The sequence below is a fragment of the Psittacula echo genome, assembly GCF_963264785.1.
Source record: "Psittacula echo genome assembly, chromosome: 27".
Lineage (NCBI taxonomy): Eukaryota > Metazoa > Chordata > Aves > Psittaciformes > Psittacidae > Psittacula > Psittacula echo.
In genome coordinates, this window is record NC_137762.1 from 1,725,274 (window position 1) to 1,743,089 (window position 17,816).

Below are 17,816 nucleotides of genomic sequence, written 5' to 3' on the forward strand. Positions count from 1 at the left end.
AACACATCACTCTCCATCAATACATCAGTAGTACCTCAGTAGTACATCGCTCTACACCAGTAGTACACCAGGTTGCTTTCCAGAGCTCCACAATGTGCCCTTTGAGCACAAGCCTTGCCCACAAAATTAGCTCATCCCCACTTACTGGTGTTTGCATCCTGTGCCACTTAAACCCAGTCTAAGAGAGAACAGGATCCTCACCCAGGATGCTCTTTGGCGCTTAGGTCTCCAACACATGGGCTGTGCCGATAGGATGAGGTTGAACAAGGCGGAGTGCCACGTCCTGCACTTGGGACACAACAACCCCATGCAATGCTCCAGGCTTGGGGAAGAGTGACTGGACTCTGCTCATGGGAAAGGGCCTGGGTTGATGGAGCTGAACATGAGCAGCTTGTGCCCAAGCAGCCAAGGAGCTGGTGCAGGGCCTGGAGCACAAATGTGATGGGGAATGGCTGAGGGACCTGGGGGGGTTCAGTCTGGAGAAGAGGTTGGTCTTTTCCAACCTGGCTGAGGCCAAGATTCTACTTCTCATGCATGACGCTTGTGCTGGAGCTGGGGGCATCTGATTGTTCCTTGGCCATAAGCAAGGAAGGGGCAGCCTGGTCTCCTTTAATGGTTTAATGAGGTCTCCTTTAATGGTCTCCATTAGAACTTGGGGCCATAATAGCAGGGTCTTGGTTCTATGTCCCATGTTAAGGGGATGAAGCATCATCTGAGCCCTTCCTTCCAAGGAAACCTCGCACCAGCAGTTTTGCACCAGTTTATTAGCAATGTCCCAAGAAAATACAAAACCCTATTTACAAGGAGCTCACCCGACACAAGGAGCAGGGGACACGGAGCCCAGAGGGGGCAGAGCGCAGGTAAAGGACATCCACAGGAGGAAGAGAAGCAGCCCTGCACCTCCCCTGCGTGGATGGGCGATGAACCCAGAGGAACGTGCCCATAAGCTACATCCCACCCCTAATCCCGTGTTACTCATCCTCATGAGGACTTCCACCTCCCTGAGCATGTTACTCACTGCTCAGCCCAGGGGCTTTTGGAGGAAGTGGCTTGGATGGAGGCAAGAGAAGAGGGCACAGGACGCATGCATGGAGGGGCAGGAGCCATCCCCATTGGAGTGGCCTGAGATGGAGCAGGTTCCATGCAAGCTTTTGCCACACCAGAGCACAAAGCCAGGATGAAGCAGCAGCGAAATCCCTCCACAGCAGAAGGAGAGAGCCAGAGATCCAGAGATCAGCTCCGTGTTCTCCTCCCCAGGGCCAGGCTGAGGGGTCCCAGTACAGAGATGGGGGCTGCAGGGCTCTGGGCTGGGTTGTCCTCCAGAGGAGGAGGTTTGGGACTATGTCAGAGGCAGAACTCATCACATCGCTCCATTCTCCCTCCTCAAAAGCTGGAAAGTGGAAATACCCAAAGGCTTTTTGCTGTGAGCACAAGGTGGCCACAATCTGCTATTCCAGAGGTGCCTGCGTGGGTCTGAGCCAGAAAATTCCTGCTCTAAACTCCTATTCCATCAACTTTTAGGTGCTTCCCATGCTGTCCCCTCTCCCAATTCTGCCTGCTCAGCAATTCAATCTGTGTCTTTCTCTGCAGAAATCAGTGCATCATGAAGTCAATGCAATGCAATGCAAAATCAGTGCAATGCAATTCAAAATCAGTGCAAAGCAATGCCAAATCAGTGCAATGCCATTCAAAATCAATGAAATGCAATGCAAAAATCAGTGCAATGCAATTCAAAATCAGTGCAATGCAATGCAAAATCAGTGCTATGACATCCAAAATCAATGAAATGCAATGAAAAATCAGTGCAATGCAATGCAAAATCAGTGCAACGTCAAATCAGTGCAATGCAATGCAAAATCAGTGCAATGACATCCAAAATCAATGAAATGCAATGAAAAATCAGTGCAATGCAATGCAAAATCAGTGCAACGCTAAATCAGTGCAATGCAATGCCAAATCAGTGCGGTGCAATCCAAAATCAGTGCAATGCCAAATCAGTGCAATGCAAAAACCAATACAATACAATGCAAAATCAGGGCAATGCAACGCAAAGGAGTCTCCTTTCTCCCTAAAACCACTTGGGATTTGGGTTCCTTGTCGCTTTGAGGAGGAAGCTACAGGTGCAGGTGTCTCCTGCACCCCTCTATGAGCACGGCCAGGGGGGTGAAGCAGTTCCCTCCGTGCAGTAACTTTCCCGTGCCCAGAGCACGTGTGGCCGCAGGATCCAACATGTGAAGGGGAAAAGCCGGGGCACAGGAACGTGCGGGATGGAGCGTTGGGGCTCAGCCCGTCCCCAGCGCGCTGGAGGCAGCTCCGTGACGCATTTGCCATCCCCGGGGCGATGGGAGATAGGGCTCCTATCAGCAGCAGGGATCGCGTCTCGAATGAGAGCAAAAGGCTTCTTATCTGCAGGGTTAGACATTAGCCAGCTGAGCCCCCAAAGAGGGGAATGCGAGCAAGGGCAAGGTGGAAAGTTACCACCAGTGCCCTCACTGACATCCCTGCCTGGGATAGGAGAACTGGGAAAGGGCCAGAGCAGGAGGAAGGGGCTAACAGTGGGGTTTGGTTTGGGGCAGCAGCAATTCACCTCGGTCTGGGGGTTGTAACCATTTAAATGCATTGATCTCACACAACCAAGGTGGTTTGGGAAGGATCGGATCCTTATGGTGGGTGGCAGGATGTGACCTCTCGTTGCCCACGTTAAGATTTGCAGGCTCTGAACATCAGCCTCTTGTATCTCTGTCAGTAATCCTCCCATGGGATCACACCTCTCCCAGGTTCCTCAGGGAGAACTGACCTCCCTGTTCCCTTGGGTGGGAGGCAAATCCACACCACTGAACATCCTGTTATCCCACCCTGGGAAGGAAGGAAGGAAAGAACATTCCCCGCCCCACAGCAAAGGACACACAAGAATTCCTTCTTTGGGGACACGAGGGATGTCCCCAAAGAGACCGCACGTCCTAAACAGCAGGTTCCCTTGTGCCTGGAGGACTGCTTGCTGGGGCATCCATAGGTGATCCCATGCTCTGCATTCCTAAAAGCAGGCATTATCAGGAATCTCTCTCTCCCAATGGATGCAGGAGAGAAAGGATTCCCCGAGCCTTTCCCCTTCCTTCAGCTGCTTTTCCTAGCAAAATTCCCTACTCCTTAATGTTCTATTCCCTTTGCAGAGCTGCTCTGCAGCCCAAGAGGTGCAGGACTCAGACAGGCGACTCCAACAGCCTCTATGGAGAAGAAGATCATGGTCTCACGCCTCTGGTCTGGTTTGAGCTCAGGAGGATGAAGGGAGCAGAAGACACAGAACACTTAAGCCCTGCTTTGCTTTCTGGCTCACAAAGACCTAACAGCGTATGTACAAGCTGCAGGGGCATCCAGGGGCTTTGCTCAGCTGGATGGATGGAGCTGGGGCCAGAAAGGGTGGATTTGGTTTCGTTTGGTTGGATTTAACCCTCTGCTTGGAACCTCTTTCAAACGCTCGCGTCTTGGCAGCCGAGCTGCTGCTTCGCTGCACTCACTCCTGGCTGGAGCCAAAGAACTGGAGGAAGAAGGAGAAGATGTAGATGATGTCCAGGTAGATGTTGAGGGCTCCGAAGATGTATTCCTCGGGGCTGAGCGAGTACCGGCGGTTCCCCATCAGCATCTGGGTGTCGAATGCCAGGAACTGGGAGAAGAGCGGGGGAAAGGCAGCGCAGTTATAAGGAGGTTTGGCACAGGGAGGAGAGAGCACAGAGGACTTCCCCCAGTTGCTTCAGTGCACCCAGGGCAAAACGCAGCCACCTTTTATGGGCTGTAGCTGTAGCTTAAAGGCTCCAAATAAGGCACTGAACAAGCTGCAACTTTCCCCTTCCTTCATTTCTTAACACTCAACGCCAGAGCCCAATTGTCACTCCAGGCCTTTTCCTTCATGCTTCATCCATCCCAAATGTGTCCCAGGATCCGCTTTGGGATTGTTCTCCCTGTTCCTACGACCTGTTATTCCCAACATCCTCACTTCAGAAGCTGCCACACAACAAGGTGGCCTGGACCCAACATAGCACCACCAGGACAATAAGAGCAGGAAACCCCAGATCCCAAGGGGATTTAACACCAACTACCACTTGGCACATTGAAACCAGCACAGTGGGAACACGGGATCAAAGCTGGGAATCAAAGCCTTGCACCTCATGGCATCGCTTCAAGCCCAGCATCTTCTCCCATCTCCCCTTCACTCTGCAGCAAACACCTTGACAGAGCTCTCCAGGGCTGGCACCTTCGCCATGGCCTGGGGTCAAGTGGCACCTCTGCCCTCCCCAGCCATAAATCCCAGCTGATCTCTCCAGATACCATCAGGCTGGGCTGAAGGTTCCTTGTCAGGTCCTGACTGAAGTTTATGGGGTAATTAGATGATGTCGAGCCCACCTGTACTTTATGGAGCAGTCCTGAGCCATGAATCACGGCAGGAACAGCCGAGCTCCCTTGCAATGACTTTTATAGCTCATAAATGCAATTGCTCAACTGCTCTCATTCACCACGTGCCCAGTGGGCACCGCCTTGAAGCCCAAGGCAGCCTCCTCCTGACCCCCCCACCTCCGGGTAACACCGAGCATCTTCCCAGACACCTCCCATCGCTGGGTGCAAGCACGGCACTGCTGGGACTTGCTCCGGGAAGGCACCCGCAGGAGGGACCAACAGGGAGCAATGAGGGGCAATGGAGCCTCTTCACCGTCCCTTGAAGGAGCTGCCTGGCTTCAGGGCTTTCCCTGCCTGCAATGAACCTTAAACCCAAACCATGGCCTCCCGCTGGCTTCCTGCTGGTCCAACTCATCCCCAGTCCTTGGCTTGCTCCAAGGTGACTTTTGCTTCCTCCGAACCCCGCATCCCGGCTCCCATTGCCCTGCTGCAGCTTGGTCCTGTCTTTTCCCTCTCCTTTTTACCCTGGATCGATGGTGTTTTCTGCTGTTCACACCTTGCATTGCGCATAGAGCATGGGCTTGCCCATGACAGCACGCTCTGCACCGGCGCTGTCACGTACACCAACACCTCGGGATGGGGCTGAGGTCACTGCAATTACTCCTGAGCTCTGCAATCCCAACACTTCACTCTTCCCCTTCCAGGCTAAAAGCATGCGATCCTGCTGCCTTCCCTGCCCGCGCATTCCCAGGAGCAGCACCCGCTTACCATAGTGAAGATAATGGCACCGAGCAGAGCGTAGATCGCGTGGAGCCAAGGGACCTAAAGGCAAGGAATCCATCAGTCAGTGCCTGGGGGGAAACTGCTCCATGAGGACGTGCGCAGGAGAGGGCTGAGTTCTAAGGGAGGGAAAGGGCTCTGATAGCCCGGGATGGACTCGCATCACTTGCACAGTTCCTACGGTGGATGCTCCCCTGGCAAAGCACACGTCACCATGCCTCAGTTTCCCCTCTCACTACGGCCTTGGTGCCCATTTGGGTTTCTGAAGAGCCTCTTTCACCACCTGTCCCTATGGAAAACTCTTGGCATTACCCTGATGGAAACACCTTTAGCGGCAGCTCCACAAGGTGTTTGTTACCCTGACAAGGCTGATCCCACCGGAAGCAACACGGAACCCTTCCAAAAGCCAGACCCAACTTCAAGGTGTCCAAGTGCTGGAGCCCCAGCAAAGTCACTGGGATGAGGAGCAACGCTCCCGCTGCGGCACAGCAGCGCTGATGGAGGAGGCGCCCGCATGGAGCTGATTCAACCCCGGCTCGCACCCTGCTCCTCAGAGACAAGCTCATTACAAGCCTGCCCCGAGCTACGCTTATCTTGACACTGCAAGATAAAGAGCAGTTGTCTCAACAGCTTAATGGCAGCGGCTCGGCGCTGGGAGCTGCTTCACCCGCACGTTTGCACAGGGGGAGCGGTGCATCCCCAGCCAAGACAACCAGAACCCAAGCTGCCCAACCTGGAGCCCCAAGTCCATCAGCAGAGCAACCGCAGGGCAAGCACCAGGGAGTGTCTGTGCAGGTCTGGTCCTTAAAGCGTGACTCAGGTGCCCAGGAAAGCCAAGCGAGATGGCAGGGATTTGGAGGTGATTTGTGATGGAAGCTGGGTGCCTCCAGCTGGGGGTGATTGATGGTGGCTGCACAGCCCCGCACACCTTCCCTCTTTCATCACCATCTCCGGGTGACAGCTCACACAATGGGACACTCCTGGATGGAGACCAGACACCCCGTCCTGTCACGGCAAAGCCTCTACCAGGTGTGGTCACAACCAGCTCCCAGTGCAATGCAATGGGGTCACAAGCACAGCCGATGCCAGCAGTGACCGGCGAGGCCATAGGAAGGGGATGGACCCATGTGAGAGCAGTGGGAAGAGCATCAAGGTGGTCACTCTTCACCAGGACTCATCATCACCCTCAGAGATCCATGAGCCTCAGGAGCTGGTGTGGTGTGAACACAGCCAGGTCTGGACAGACAGACAGACACCTCATGGCACTTGTGCTGCCCTGAATGTGGAGCAAGAGACCCCCATGGGGCAGGACAATGCTTTAACATGCTCATTACACTGGTGTTACTGGAGGGGAAACTGAGGCACTGGGCTGGGATATGCCATGGGGTCACTACCCAGCTCCAGGACAGAAGCCCCAGCCCAGTGCTGTCCTACAACCCGCCATCCGACTGTACAACCACCGCCTGTTCCTTCTGCACTGGGACCCCCCTCTCCATCCAGGCCCTGCTTTAGGCAGCTCAGCTCCAGCCTCACACCAGGATGGTGGGGATGGAGGGCACAGCTGGTTACTCACGTATTGGTAGGGCAGTATCACAGCCAGGATAATGCCACCGAAGAAGAGGACCATGAGCATCACGAAAAGCACCCCCTGGTAGGAGGTGAAGTCAAACTGTGGGGTTGAAGAGCAGCACGTTAGAGGGGCAGAGCGATGAAATGGGGCAGTTGAGGGGACCCAACCTGCCCCCCAGGGCCATAGGGGGGGACCTCCAGCAGCAAACCCATCCCGCTTCACCTGCACCTACAGCCCAGCACCAGCCTGGAGCAGAGAAGCTGCGTGGAGAGCTCAGAGCAGCTTCCAGTGTCTGAAGGGGGCTACAAGGATGCTGGAGAGGGACCTGCATCAGGGACTGGAGCGATGGGACAAGGGGGGATGTGTTGGATGGGTTGGAACTGGATGCTCTTGAGGTCCCTTCAACCCAAACCGTGCTGTGATTCTATGGCACACAGAGCCAAACACTTTCCATACCCCTTTTACTGCCACGGGCAAGGGCTCAGCACTCATCATTTACCTCAGCCCCAGAAGCCCATCATACACCTTTGTGCCTTCTGTACCCCACAGCCTAACCCCCTCATTCCAGCCCCATCTATACCCTGCCACATCCCTCACCCCTCATACTCAACCTCCACTTTCCACCCCAGCATCCCTCCGGTTGCTCCTGTATCCGGGACCCTGCAGACCCCAGCACTGCCTGACCCTGTGTGAGCTGCTGCTCCCAGCGGGGCTGAGCAGCACAGTCTCACCTTGGTCTGGAAGCTGAAGATCACAACAGACAGACACACCAGGGCTGTGATCCCCAGGCACAGGAGGACGGACTTGGTGTTATAGTAACTGCCAAATCAACAGGGACATGGGCAAAGAGGGGTTACAACAGCAGCTCGGCAGAGATGTGCAGGGCAAGTGAATCCCAGGGGCACAAATAGCACTGAAATAGTCAATGTCCCCCTTTAATGTGCAAAGGGAAGAGTAGGGAACACCACAAAGAGAGCAGCTGGGTTTTCCTCCTGCTTTAAATAAGGAGGGTGGGCAGGAGGCACATCTGGAGCTCAGGAGCAGCAGAGATGGGGACGTGCTGTAAACAGCTCCCCGTGCACGGACAGATGGAGAAGGGGGAGGATTCAAATGGGGAGGGAATGAAAATAGAATGGCAAATATCACTGCAGCACAATGGGAAAGCTGCAACCACCGTTAGGCTATGGATGTGCTCGGAAAAGGAGGGATGTGAACGAGGAGAGGCTGTTGGAGCTGGTTTGAGTGCCTGAGCACTGGTTTGGGTGCTCAGCCCTAGGAAAAGGCAGTCTCCATCACCCTTTCGGTGTGATTCGCGAGCAGCATCACCGGCACTTTCCCCCCCTCGCTAGTGAAGCTGCTGCTCTCTTTGTCCCAGCACGGATCCATCCCCAGCCACTGGCTCAGCTGCTGCATCACCGGGGCCCCACGTGAGCCAGGGCTGAGCCTGGCCCTGTTGTAACAGGAACAACGCAGGCACAAGGGAGCAAGGGTACAGAAACCCTGAATGTGCTGGAAAAGGTCTCCGTGTCCCACTGCAGCCCCATGTGCTCGAGTGGGAAAGGGGAGACCACAGGGAATGTGGTGGCCTACAGCCCATCCATGCAGGGTCTGCCTTGTCCCTGGCTCTCCAGTGCTCTCCTGCAGGGTTTAGCATACCCAGAGCTATGTGTGCCTCAGCTGTGACAGGGAAGGGGATGATGCCACCACAGGTCTTGGCTTTAAGATCATTTCCAATAGGGAAGCTCAGGCTTTGGAAGAGCTCCAGGCAGCAGCGACCCGTCTATTTCAGGCATAGGGGAGGCTTTTCTGCAGGGCACAGGACCAGAAGCATGCAGAGACCTGGGCTCAACCTACCTGGAGAGCATCCCAGTGAGATAGGCCATGGAGAGAGTCTGGGAGGGGAAAAGAACCACGTTACTTCTGCATTCTTATCCCAGGGAGAGACACAGAACAGAGGAGACGTTCCAGGTACAGAGATAAGGGCAGCGAAACCTCATGCATGCTCAAGAGGAGCAGTTTTCACATAGTTCCTAATCCTGCAGTGATTGATGCCCATGGGGCAGGTTAAAATAAAGGAGAAGGTCGCCTTCTCCATCCCTCTTTCCTGGGGTAATGGTTGGACTTGGTCATCTTAAAGGTCTTTTCCAACCCAGCTGATTCTATGACTCTACCCCTCTTGTACAGGACACCAGCACCTACCCCACTTCCCACCAGTGACCAGCTGGACAACCCAGCTCAATCACAGCTCCTCAGCTCAAGAGCAGGGCAAGGAGAGGATGAAATTCCTGCTTTTGCAGGAATCCGTGTGGATCATCTCCCCTGCTTGGAGCCAGGGCCAGGGCAGACGTGGTCCACACGTGCTACTTACAAAGATGCTCAACAGGATGAGATTCCATGGGAAATACCTCCTGCAAGGGAAGGAACCGGTCAGAGGAGCAGGGGTAGCACAACATAAAGGGCTGTGGCAGGGGTGGTGCGAGGGGACAGGCATCCTGGTGGGGATCAGAGCGGGTTTGGGGTGCTCCTGGACCAAGAGACCATCACATCCCTGTGATAAGGGATGTCCCAGTGATGAGTGCTCTGCTCCATGGAGAGCAAAGACCATCCTCTGCAGTAGGATTCAGAGGATTCGGTGAGCATTCAGAGCTCCACAGTGATGCAGTCTAAGTGCAGCTTTTCATGCCCTGCTGCAGCATCAGGCTGGAAATACAGCTCCCAGCACCGCCACTACAGTGGGACCAGGTCAGCCTGACCCTGCATCTCTGACGTTGCAGGGGATGCTTGAAACAAGAGGGAAACTCATCCTTTGCTGTATGAAAGCCAAAAGGAAAAGGTTTTACCTGGGCCCGGAGCAGCAAGCGAGGATCAAGTAGGTCACAAAGAAAACAGCGCTGCAAAGAGGAGGAAAAGAGGAGCTTAGGGAGGAAAAGCCAAGCGTGGAGCGTTAATGCAGGAGAGGAGTCTCCAGATAAGTGTCAGGGCTTTGCTGCACTGTTTGGATTGCAAACACCGTGGCCGATGTTGGGTGGGAATCAAGTCAGTTATTACCTGTCACTGAAGCCGCTTCTGCATCATTGCACAAGGCAGTCCCAAGGTGGGACCAACACAAACACCTTTGAATGGGTTTAGAGCATTCAGGTCCAGGGTAGATGGAGCACCCAAGGTGCTTTCATTGGCACCTCATCGCTGCAGGAATGGAGATGGACAAAGTCTGCTCCATTTCCAGGCACTTCCTGGCTTGGGGGCATCAAGGCTGCATCTCAGCAGCGCTTGAGCCAAGGTTCACAGGGCTGGGGAAAGCGACTTGCTAAGGGCTGTGTTAGGGGAACTGGTCCCATGCTACTGCAGCAGTGCTCAAGGAGGGGCTCAAAAGCAGAAGGATTCACTAAGGCCAGTGGGTGCTTGAGCACAGACCCCTCCTGTGTGCTGGGCTGCATCCCCAGAGCGTGAGCAGCCACTCATGGATGTGATCCTGCTCCCCTGCTCTGCTCCGTGAGACCCCACTTGCAGCACTGGGTGCAGTGCTGGGGTGCTCAGCATAAGGACATGGAGCTGTTGGAGAGGAGGCCACGAGGATGCTCAGGGGCTGGAGCAGCTCCCGTATGGAGCCAGGCTGAGAACATTGGGGCTGGAGCAGAGAAGCTGCGTGGGGACCTCAGAGCAGCTTCCAGCGTCTGAAAGGGGGTACAAGGATGCTGGAGAGGGACCTGCATCAGGGACTGGAGCGATGGGACAAGGGGTGATGGGTTCAGACTGGAACAGGGGGAGTTCAGGTTGGATGTAAGCAAGTTCTTCCCTGTGAAGGTGCTGGGGCACTGGGATGGGTTGGATGGAGAAGGTTTGGATGCTCCATCCCTGGCAGTGTTCAAAGCCAGGTTGGAGCAAGCTGCTCCAGTGGAAGGTGTCCCTGTCCATAGCAGGGGATTAGACCTGGATGAGCTTTAAGGTCCCTTCATCCCAAATCATTCCCTGACTCTCTGAGCTCGCAGACCCCAGCCTGACACCCGCAGGTCGCAGGGGGTTATTCCTCTCACAGAGCCCAGCGCAGCCGAGCATTGCAGCACACGGGGGATGCTCTCCCTGCTCCGGGTGTTTTTCCACAGGCTGCTGGCTTATGGCATGGTGGGAACCTGCTTTCACCCAGCACCCGGAGGGGGAAGCAGGCTCCAGGCGTGCCGATGGCTTCTCGATAGCCACTCGCTCCGCACTAACACAGGAACGTGACGGCAAACCCCGGGGGCCATGGGAAACGCAGCAGAGATAACGCTGAGCGCTGCCCTCCCACTGGGAAACCAGGAAAGCTGGAGTGGACACGGCTGAGGAGATGGAAGGAAAGCACACAGGGAGCAAGGAGAGCCCCTGCGGTTGTGCATCTCCACTGCAAGCCCTGTGGCATCTGCTCTCGCTTGATTCCATCACCCCAGCAGGAGAACACAACATCCACTTTGGTGTTAGAGGTGTCGATAGGGTTGGGATCTTTGTGTGTGAGGGAGATGCAGACCCATCATGGAGCCAGGCTGAGAACACTGGGGCTGGAGCAGAGAAGCTGCGTGGGGACCTCAGAGCAGCTTCCAGTGGCTGAAGGGGGCTCCAAGGATGCTGGGGAGGGACCTGCATCAGGGACTGGAGCAATGGGACAAGGGGTGATGGGTTCAGACTGGAACAGGGGAAGTTCAGGTTGGATGTGAGCAAGTTCTTCCCTGTGAGGATGCTGAGGCGCTGGGATGGGTTCAATGGAGAAGGTTTGGGTGCCCCATCCCTGGCAGTGTTCAAAGCCAGGTTGGACACAGGGGCTTGGAGCAAGCTGCTCCAGTGGAAGGTGTCCCAGCCCATGGCAGGTCATTGGAACTGGATAAGCTTTAAGGTCCCTTCAAACCAGCCCATTCCATGGTCATGATTCCATGAGTCTATTGAAATACAGGAAGAGGCAAACGCTGCTGACCAGGAAGCTGCAAGTGATGAACTCGAAGGCCAAGGCACAGACCTGAGCAGAGCTCAGTCTGGCCTCTCTCCAAGGTAACTCTGCTTCTCCCATCTACCAAGTGGCCAAGGAGGAGCACACAGTTTCCCTGGCGGGCAAAGAGGCGTGTTGGTGCCTGCTCCCTTCCATTGCTGCTGTTTCGGGTCTCTTCTCAGTTATACAAGTGGTGTCTCATCTCCGGCTCTGGCCATGCTTCATGCTTTGGGTGTGAACACATTAACCCAAGTTCAGGCAATCCCATCCCTGATGCTTCACGAGCAGCAGCAACACAAGCGGCATCCAGGAAAGCAGCACAACTGCACATAGGCCAGCACCACCTCTGAGCTGAGCTCTGGGACCATGCTTGACTAAGGAATAGCATCCTAAAGAGAGCGGCTCCATGATGGGACCCAATCCCACCCAAACACAGCCAGAGACACCCTGATGCCTCCAAACACACACACAAGCCCCTTCACTGCCTGCACCCTCCTTCACTTCTGATGGATACCAAGGCGTGTGATGCAAAACCAGGCAATCTCCTTGTTTTCAAAGGGACAACCCCAACACGAAGCCTCCAGGGTACCGCTCGGGTCTCAGAGCTGGGTTTCTGCCCTGTTTCCCTACAAGTTTGCTCTGCAGGAACCACTCCTGTCTTTACTTGGAGCCTGCTTTGTAGGGCTTCCTTTCTGGAAGCGTTTGGAGCAGCATCTCCCATGGTTTGCACTCATTTCAACGAGATTTTCCTCTTCTCACCTCCGTTATCCATGAACTTCCCCAGCTCCCCCCTGCACACACATCGGAGCAATCCTTCACATGCAAGCTACATCCCCATCACCGCAGCCCCATCCAGAGCTGTTTGGAGCACACGTGGCCAGAGGAGAAGGCAGAGATACTCACTAGGAAGCCCAGTACCAGGCAGAGTGGGTCTGGATGTACCCCTTGACGGGCTCGCTGCAAGACAAGAGGGAACGGGTGCTGAGCAGGAAGCATTAGAAAAGCCAAGCACTGGGAACACACATGGGGGGATGCAGCACAGCGGATGAGGAAGGAAAACACACACAAACCCCCCCCCCAGACACATGGATCTTCCCAAGTGGAAGGAAACTCAAGCTGCCAGGTCATGAAGTGGCCCCGCTGCTCTCAATTGCACACCGGAGCTTGGGAACGGCCGCTGCCCTCTCTGAGAGCGAGACCAAGGCGCCGGCAGTGATGCATTATTTACCCTGCAGGCAACATGAGCCAAAGCCTTCATCACCCCCGGGGGGGGGATCTGCTCCTGCAAGGGGAGGGAACCCCAGCCCAAAGCCCATCTGGGAGAACTCCCCTAAGGAGGAACCCAGCAGTTCACACTCGAGGCCTCTTGGCTGGGGAGAGCAGCCAGGATACACAGGACAGAGGGAAAAGACCTCTCGGGGGTCCCCCCGGTTTGGTTTCCCATTGGAACACACGTGGCAAAGCTGCAGGTACCTCCAGAACCCCCCCAGGCAATGAGGAGCAGGTCACACACGGGACAAAGCGTCACAAGAGACCTACCAGAAGGTGAAGAAAGCCACGATAACAACGGTGACCAAGAGCTGGACCATCAGGATGGCATAAACCTGCAATGAGAGGAAGCCCACGGGTGACCCATGGGCTCTCTGCTTCCCAGGCAGCCAAACCACTGCAGCCAGGTCCCTCCAAGGGCCCCTGGTGTCCTGCTTCCATAGGGAAAGCTGGGATTCCAGCCCCTTACCTTCCTGATGAAGACCCTGCGCACGCTCCTGTCATCCCAGCTGAAGGTGGTGAGCATCTCCGTGTCCCCCGGGTATCCACTGCTGCCGTAGCTCGGGCTCGTGCCTGGAGCAGAAGCCAGAGAGGTCAGGTCCCAGCTCCCAGCTCCCTCCCCGGCTGCACTAACCTGGCCCCAGGGATTGCTTGGGAACCCCACATTCCAAGGTTTTCTCATTGCCTTGCTGGGATGCCCCCTGCTCCCACCTCATCCCATCCTATCAGGACCATCTCTGAGAGCAGAGGGGAAACCATGCTGTGTACGGTGAGGATGAGAGGGTTAACTCCTGCCTATGGTGACATCGGATCTCCAATGGGAATTAGAGGGCTCCTGTCGGATCCTTGCTCAGCTTTCACTCAATATTAAAGCATCTCCCAGCGGAGCTGTGACTCAGCACCTCCCATGCCGAGGATTCCCTCCCTGCTGGCGCTCAGGCTCTGTCTGCATCTTGTGCCCTCACCTCAAAGAGAAGCTCCTTACAACCGGCTGCTCCGTAAGATCCATCCCTAGATCCCATTTCCATGCAGGGAACCAGTTAACAGCGAGCTCAAACAAGGGGGAAACAACAGCAGTGACTGCCTGAGCCCAAATCATCACCCCCCACAACCCCATCCTGCTGAAGGCTCTGCAATACAAGCTCCTGTTGCTGGAGTTGCCCTGCAGGTGGGCAAGGAGAAAGGCTGGACCATGGAGCATCACTTTGCCTGAAGGGAGAGGGAAGGAAACACTGGGAAACCTCTGCTGCCGGATGAAGGCAGCAGTGAGGATGCTGCAGGGCAGGGGCTGCAAGAGAGACCCAAAGCAGCAGCTGAGATCAGAGGCTCCAATGATAGAAATTGGCCTTTTCCATCTCCTGAACCTCAGGCTCGAGAAACCCTAAAGCAAACACAGAACCCTCGCTGGCTCAGCGCATCATCCCCCTGTGCTATTTGCTTCTCCTGCAAACATCCCCTTCAGTGTTATCAGTGTTCTCCCCGCCTGGGTTCCTATAGAACACAGGCTTAGGCGATTGCACCAGCTCTATGCTCACGTTTGACTGATGCCTCCCCTCCTTCCCAAAGCTCTGTAGCTCAGTGATGCTCACATCCTCCAGGCAGGAGGCGGAAGGACCCTCTCAGCCTCAGGATACAGGCTGCAGGCGCCAGGAAAGCCAAACCCAAGGTCTTTGCTCCTGGATTTGCTCTGTTTTACCCATCCGAGTTGCTTGCTCTCATTGCGAAAGCCTCATCGCACAGCAGGAAACAAAGCCCTTGTGCTCTTCTTGTGCTTAATCAGCCTCATGTGCCTCCTTCTATGCCCCAGTGGAGATGAATCTTGGGCAGTGCATCCTCCCTTCATTACTGTGAGAGCTGTCATCACCACGCAGGGCTGAGAGCACCCCAGGGCCACATCCCCACGACACCTCAATGCCTCCTTTGTCAGAGCCATCAAGGCATCTAAACACCATATGAGACACCTAAGTGCCTCGGAGGAATGGAGGGTGCCCTTCTCCCTGGCACCCATCACCTCCCATCCGTGGCCACAGCCAAGGCAGCAACGCAGCATCTCCTAAGCTCCCAAAACACACGCCAGTTCTTTCCAGTTGCTCCCAGTCCCATATAAGCTGTTAGACCTAGCACCATGGCTTGTGTCCCTGCAGGTCCTGGGACAGGAGCTTGTAGCATGGCTGAGGAAAGGGGGGAAGAACATGGAATCAGAGGAAAACACCAGCAGGGGTCAGGGAATCCTGCCAGGCTTGTCAGGGAGGGGGCAAGAGGTGACACATCACCTAACCAGGTCCCTGGGATAACCCAAATCCCAGCATCCTTAACCCATTTGGGCTTCACTCATCCTAATCCATCAGTAGGGAAGAGCCAGAGGGTTGCTGGAGCAAGCTGGGAGGTTCTTTATCCCCCTGTTTCTGGCTCCTGAAAGCAAACAGGGGTGAGAAGCCTGTGAAACCATCAGTGCACGTCTCTCAGAGGGGTCTCACTCGCTCTGTCCCCTTCCCTAAGCATCTCCATCCGCACTGGATGGAACAGGCAGGCAAAGCACAGCAGAGGAAGAGGATGGAGCAGAGATACTGGACTCAAGCGACATTAAACCCAGTCCCTCCAGCTCAATCTGTGCTGAGCAAGCACTTGGCCACCCCACCACCACTTGACCACTTGCTGGCCATGGCTCCTGCATCATCCCATTGGAGCTACCCAACCCTTCCCCTGCACAGGGCACAGTGGAGCCTTTGTCCCCGTGTCGTGACCAAGCAGGAGCACCCAGGGAAGAAAAGCTGCTTGTTTGCTGAGGAATCAGCCTCACACTGGAACAACTGAGCCCTCGAGTGGAGCTGCTTCAGCCTCAGAGCAGCCGGACATCACTGATGGACCGCACTGATCCTGCCAGCTCAGCAGCTTCTCTCAAAGCCAGGTTGGAGCCAGAGATGGAGGGAGGGAGCTGCTGCCTGCAGAGCCAGGAGTGTGGCTCCAAGCTCTGGGAACAGGCTGGGAGAGGGGATTATTCCCATCCCAGCACTGGGAGTGCTGGAGCTTAGTCCCACCTCAGTGTGGTCTAGTGATTGGGTGAAACTACATATAGAGACATACACGGCTTAGAGCTGCAGCTCTAGGGTTAGCTCTACCAAGGACCAACCCAGGCACCGCATCCCTGCATCCCCTCTTCTCTACAAGCCCATAGGGGGAATCTCCGCACCCCTGAGTGCAGACACACAAGGACTTACTGGGGTCCACGTAAGCCCAGCTGGGGTGCAATGGGACTGAGGGAGGAGGAGGGTAAGCAGCCGATTTCATCCCTTCTCCCGCTGTCGCCTCTTCGTAGCTTGGAGGTGCTGGTGGAGCCGAGGCATTTTCCTTCTTCTCCCCCTGCCCCTCGGAGCTGGGGGGTTTGTTATTCACCGAGAGCTGCACAGGAGGGATGGGGGCGGTTAGAGCATCCAACCAGCACAGAACCAGCCTGCAATGGGGACCCAATGGGGCACGGAGGGAGGTCTGGGGCCCTCCACTGGAAGGACCCTCAGCAACTCAATGGACTCATCCTGCACGCCCAGGATGGAGCAGTTTTGGATGCTTTTGAGGGAAAAGATGGACATGTTAAAGGGGATGGAAAATACAAGCCCCTAGGTCTGAGGCAGACACAGCCTTGCCCTGGGTCCTCTTGGTCCCTCTGGCTCATGAGTGATGCTGGGAAACATCCAGAGAATTCTCTGCTTTTCAGCCTCCTTCTCTCTAAATCTCCCCTTTAGTTGCTGGGTAGAACCCCCTGAACTCCTTCATCTCCACCCACAGCCCCCAGCAACTGCTCTGGTTTGATGCCCCCAACATCTCCTTCTAGCTGGTTCCTCCCTGTCCATCCGGAGGCTTGGCCTTGCTGCTCGCTGTAACGTGAAGGTGCAGCTGAGGGACCTTGGCATCCCTCCGACCGTGTAACCCAAGCAAAGAGCATCCTCAGGCTACCTGAGAACCTGCTTCTCCTTGGCAGCGTTACCCCTTTAACCTTCGAGATCTTTGTCAGATCTGAGCCTGTTTCCCACCCTTGCTGCCAAAGGGGATGCCAGCTCAGTGTCAGCATCCCCATGGATCACAGGGATGTGGGGCTGGAACCAGGGAGAAGCCCAAAATGAAGGCGGCAGGCTGACCAGCACTGCAACAGGGGGCACAGTCCCTGTAAGAAGGGCTTAAACCAAAGCTACGCCAGGCACATGGATGTGCACCAGGAGCAGATCCAGCTGCATCGGGATAACAGTGCCACCTCATCTGCCAGCCCATAGGGACCATCCTCACCCCATCCTTCATTACATACCCTTGTGTACAGGGTGGTCAGTGTCATACAAGACCCCTCCAAAGGCACCCAAGCAGATGCAGGAAGGATGGTGCTGCTGCATCCAGGCAGCCTCCAGCCGCCGTTGTCATGGCAACGATGCATTGTGCTGGATGCACGAACCCCCCCGCCCTCCCTTGGGTTCACAGCATCGGAGAACCCCAAAACCAGAGCTCCCTGGACCAGGGATGAGGTGCTGAGAGCAAGTGCCAAGTGCTGGCTGTGAGGGGCATTGGTGGGAAACACAAGCACCCCATCAGCTCCCTGACATCGGGATGGGTCAACGGCCACAGGTCCAACAGCAGGAGCTGAGCTGCACCCGCAGCACCAGGACAAGCAGCTCCCAGCCCCATAACAACACAACCCCTCCGCTGGAAACTGCCCCCCCATGGCCCTGAGCTGGGCTCTGGTACCCAGCTCCCCTCCCCACAGTGGTTCTATCCCTTTACCCCCTCCCCTCAACGCACTTTTCCCCTCTCAACCCGCGAGCAGGACCCATCACCCGGCACTGGCCTCCCACCTACCTTCCCCTGGGTCAT

General features: G+C 55.6%; 1 protein-coding gene across 1 annotated transcript; it reads right to left on the reverse strand.

Annotated features, from left to right (window-relative positions):
• Positions 1-3,511: 3,511 nt before the first annotated feature.
• FAIM2 (Fas apoptotic inhibitory molecule 2) lies at positions 3,512-17,816 on the reverse strand (the record flags this gene model as incomplete). Its single annotated transcript, XM_080635415.1, has 12 exons — positions 3,512-3,661; positions 5,158-5,211; positions 6,743-6,838; positions 7,471-7,558; positions 8,594-8,631; positions 9,108-9,147; positions 9,580-9,630; positions 12,597-12,650; positions 13,233-13,297; positions 13,432-13,535; positions 16,181-16,361; positions 17,802-17,816. The coding sequence occupies 12 exons, from the start codon at positions 17,814-17,816 to the stop codon at positions 3,512-3,514; spliced, it is 936 nt and encodes a 311-aa protein (XP_080491541.1).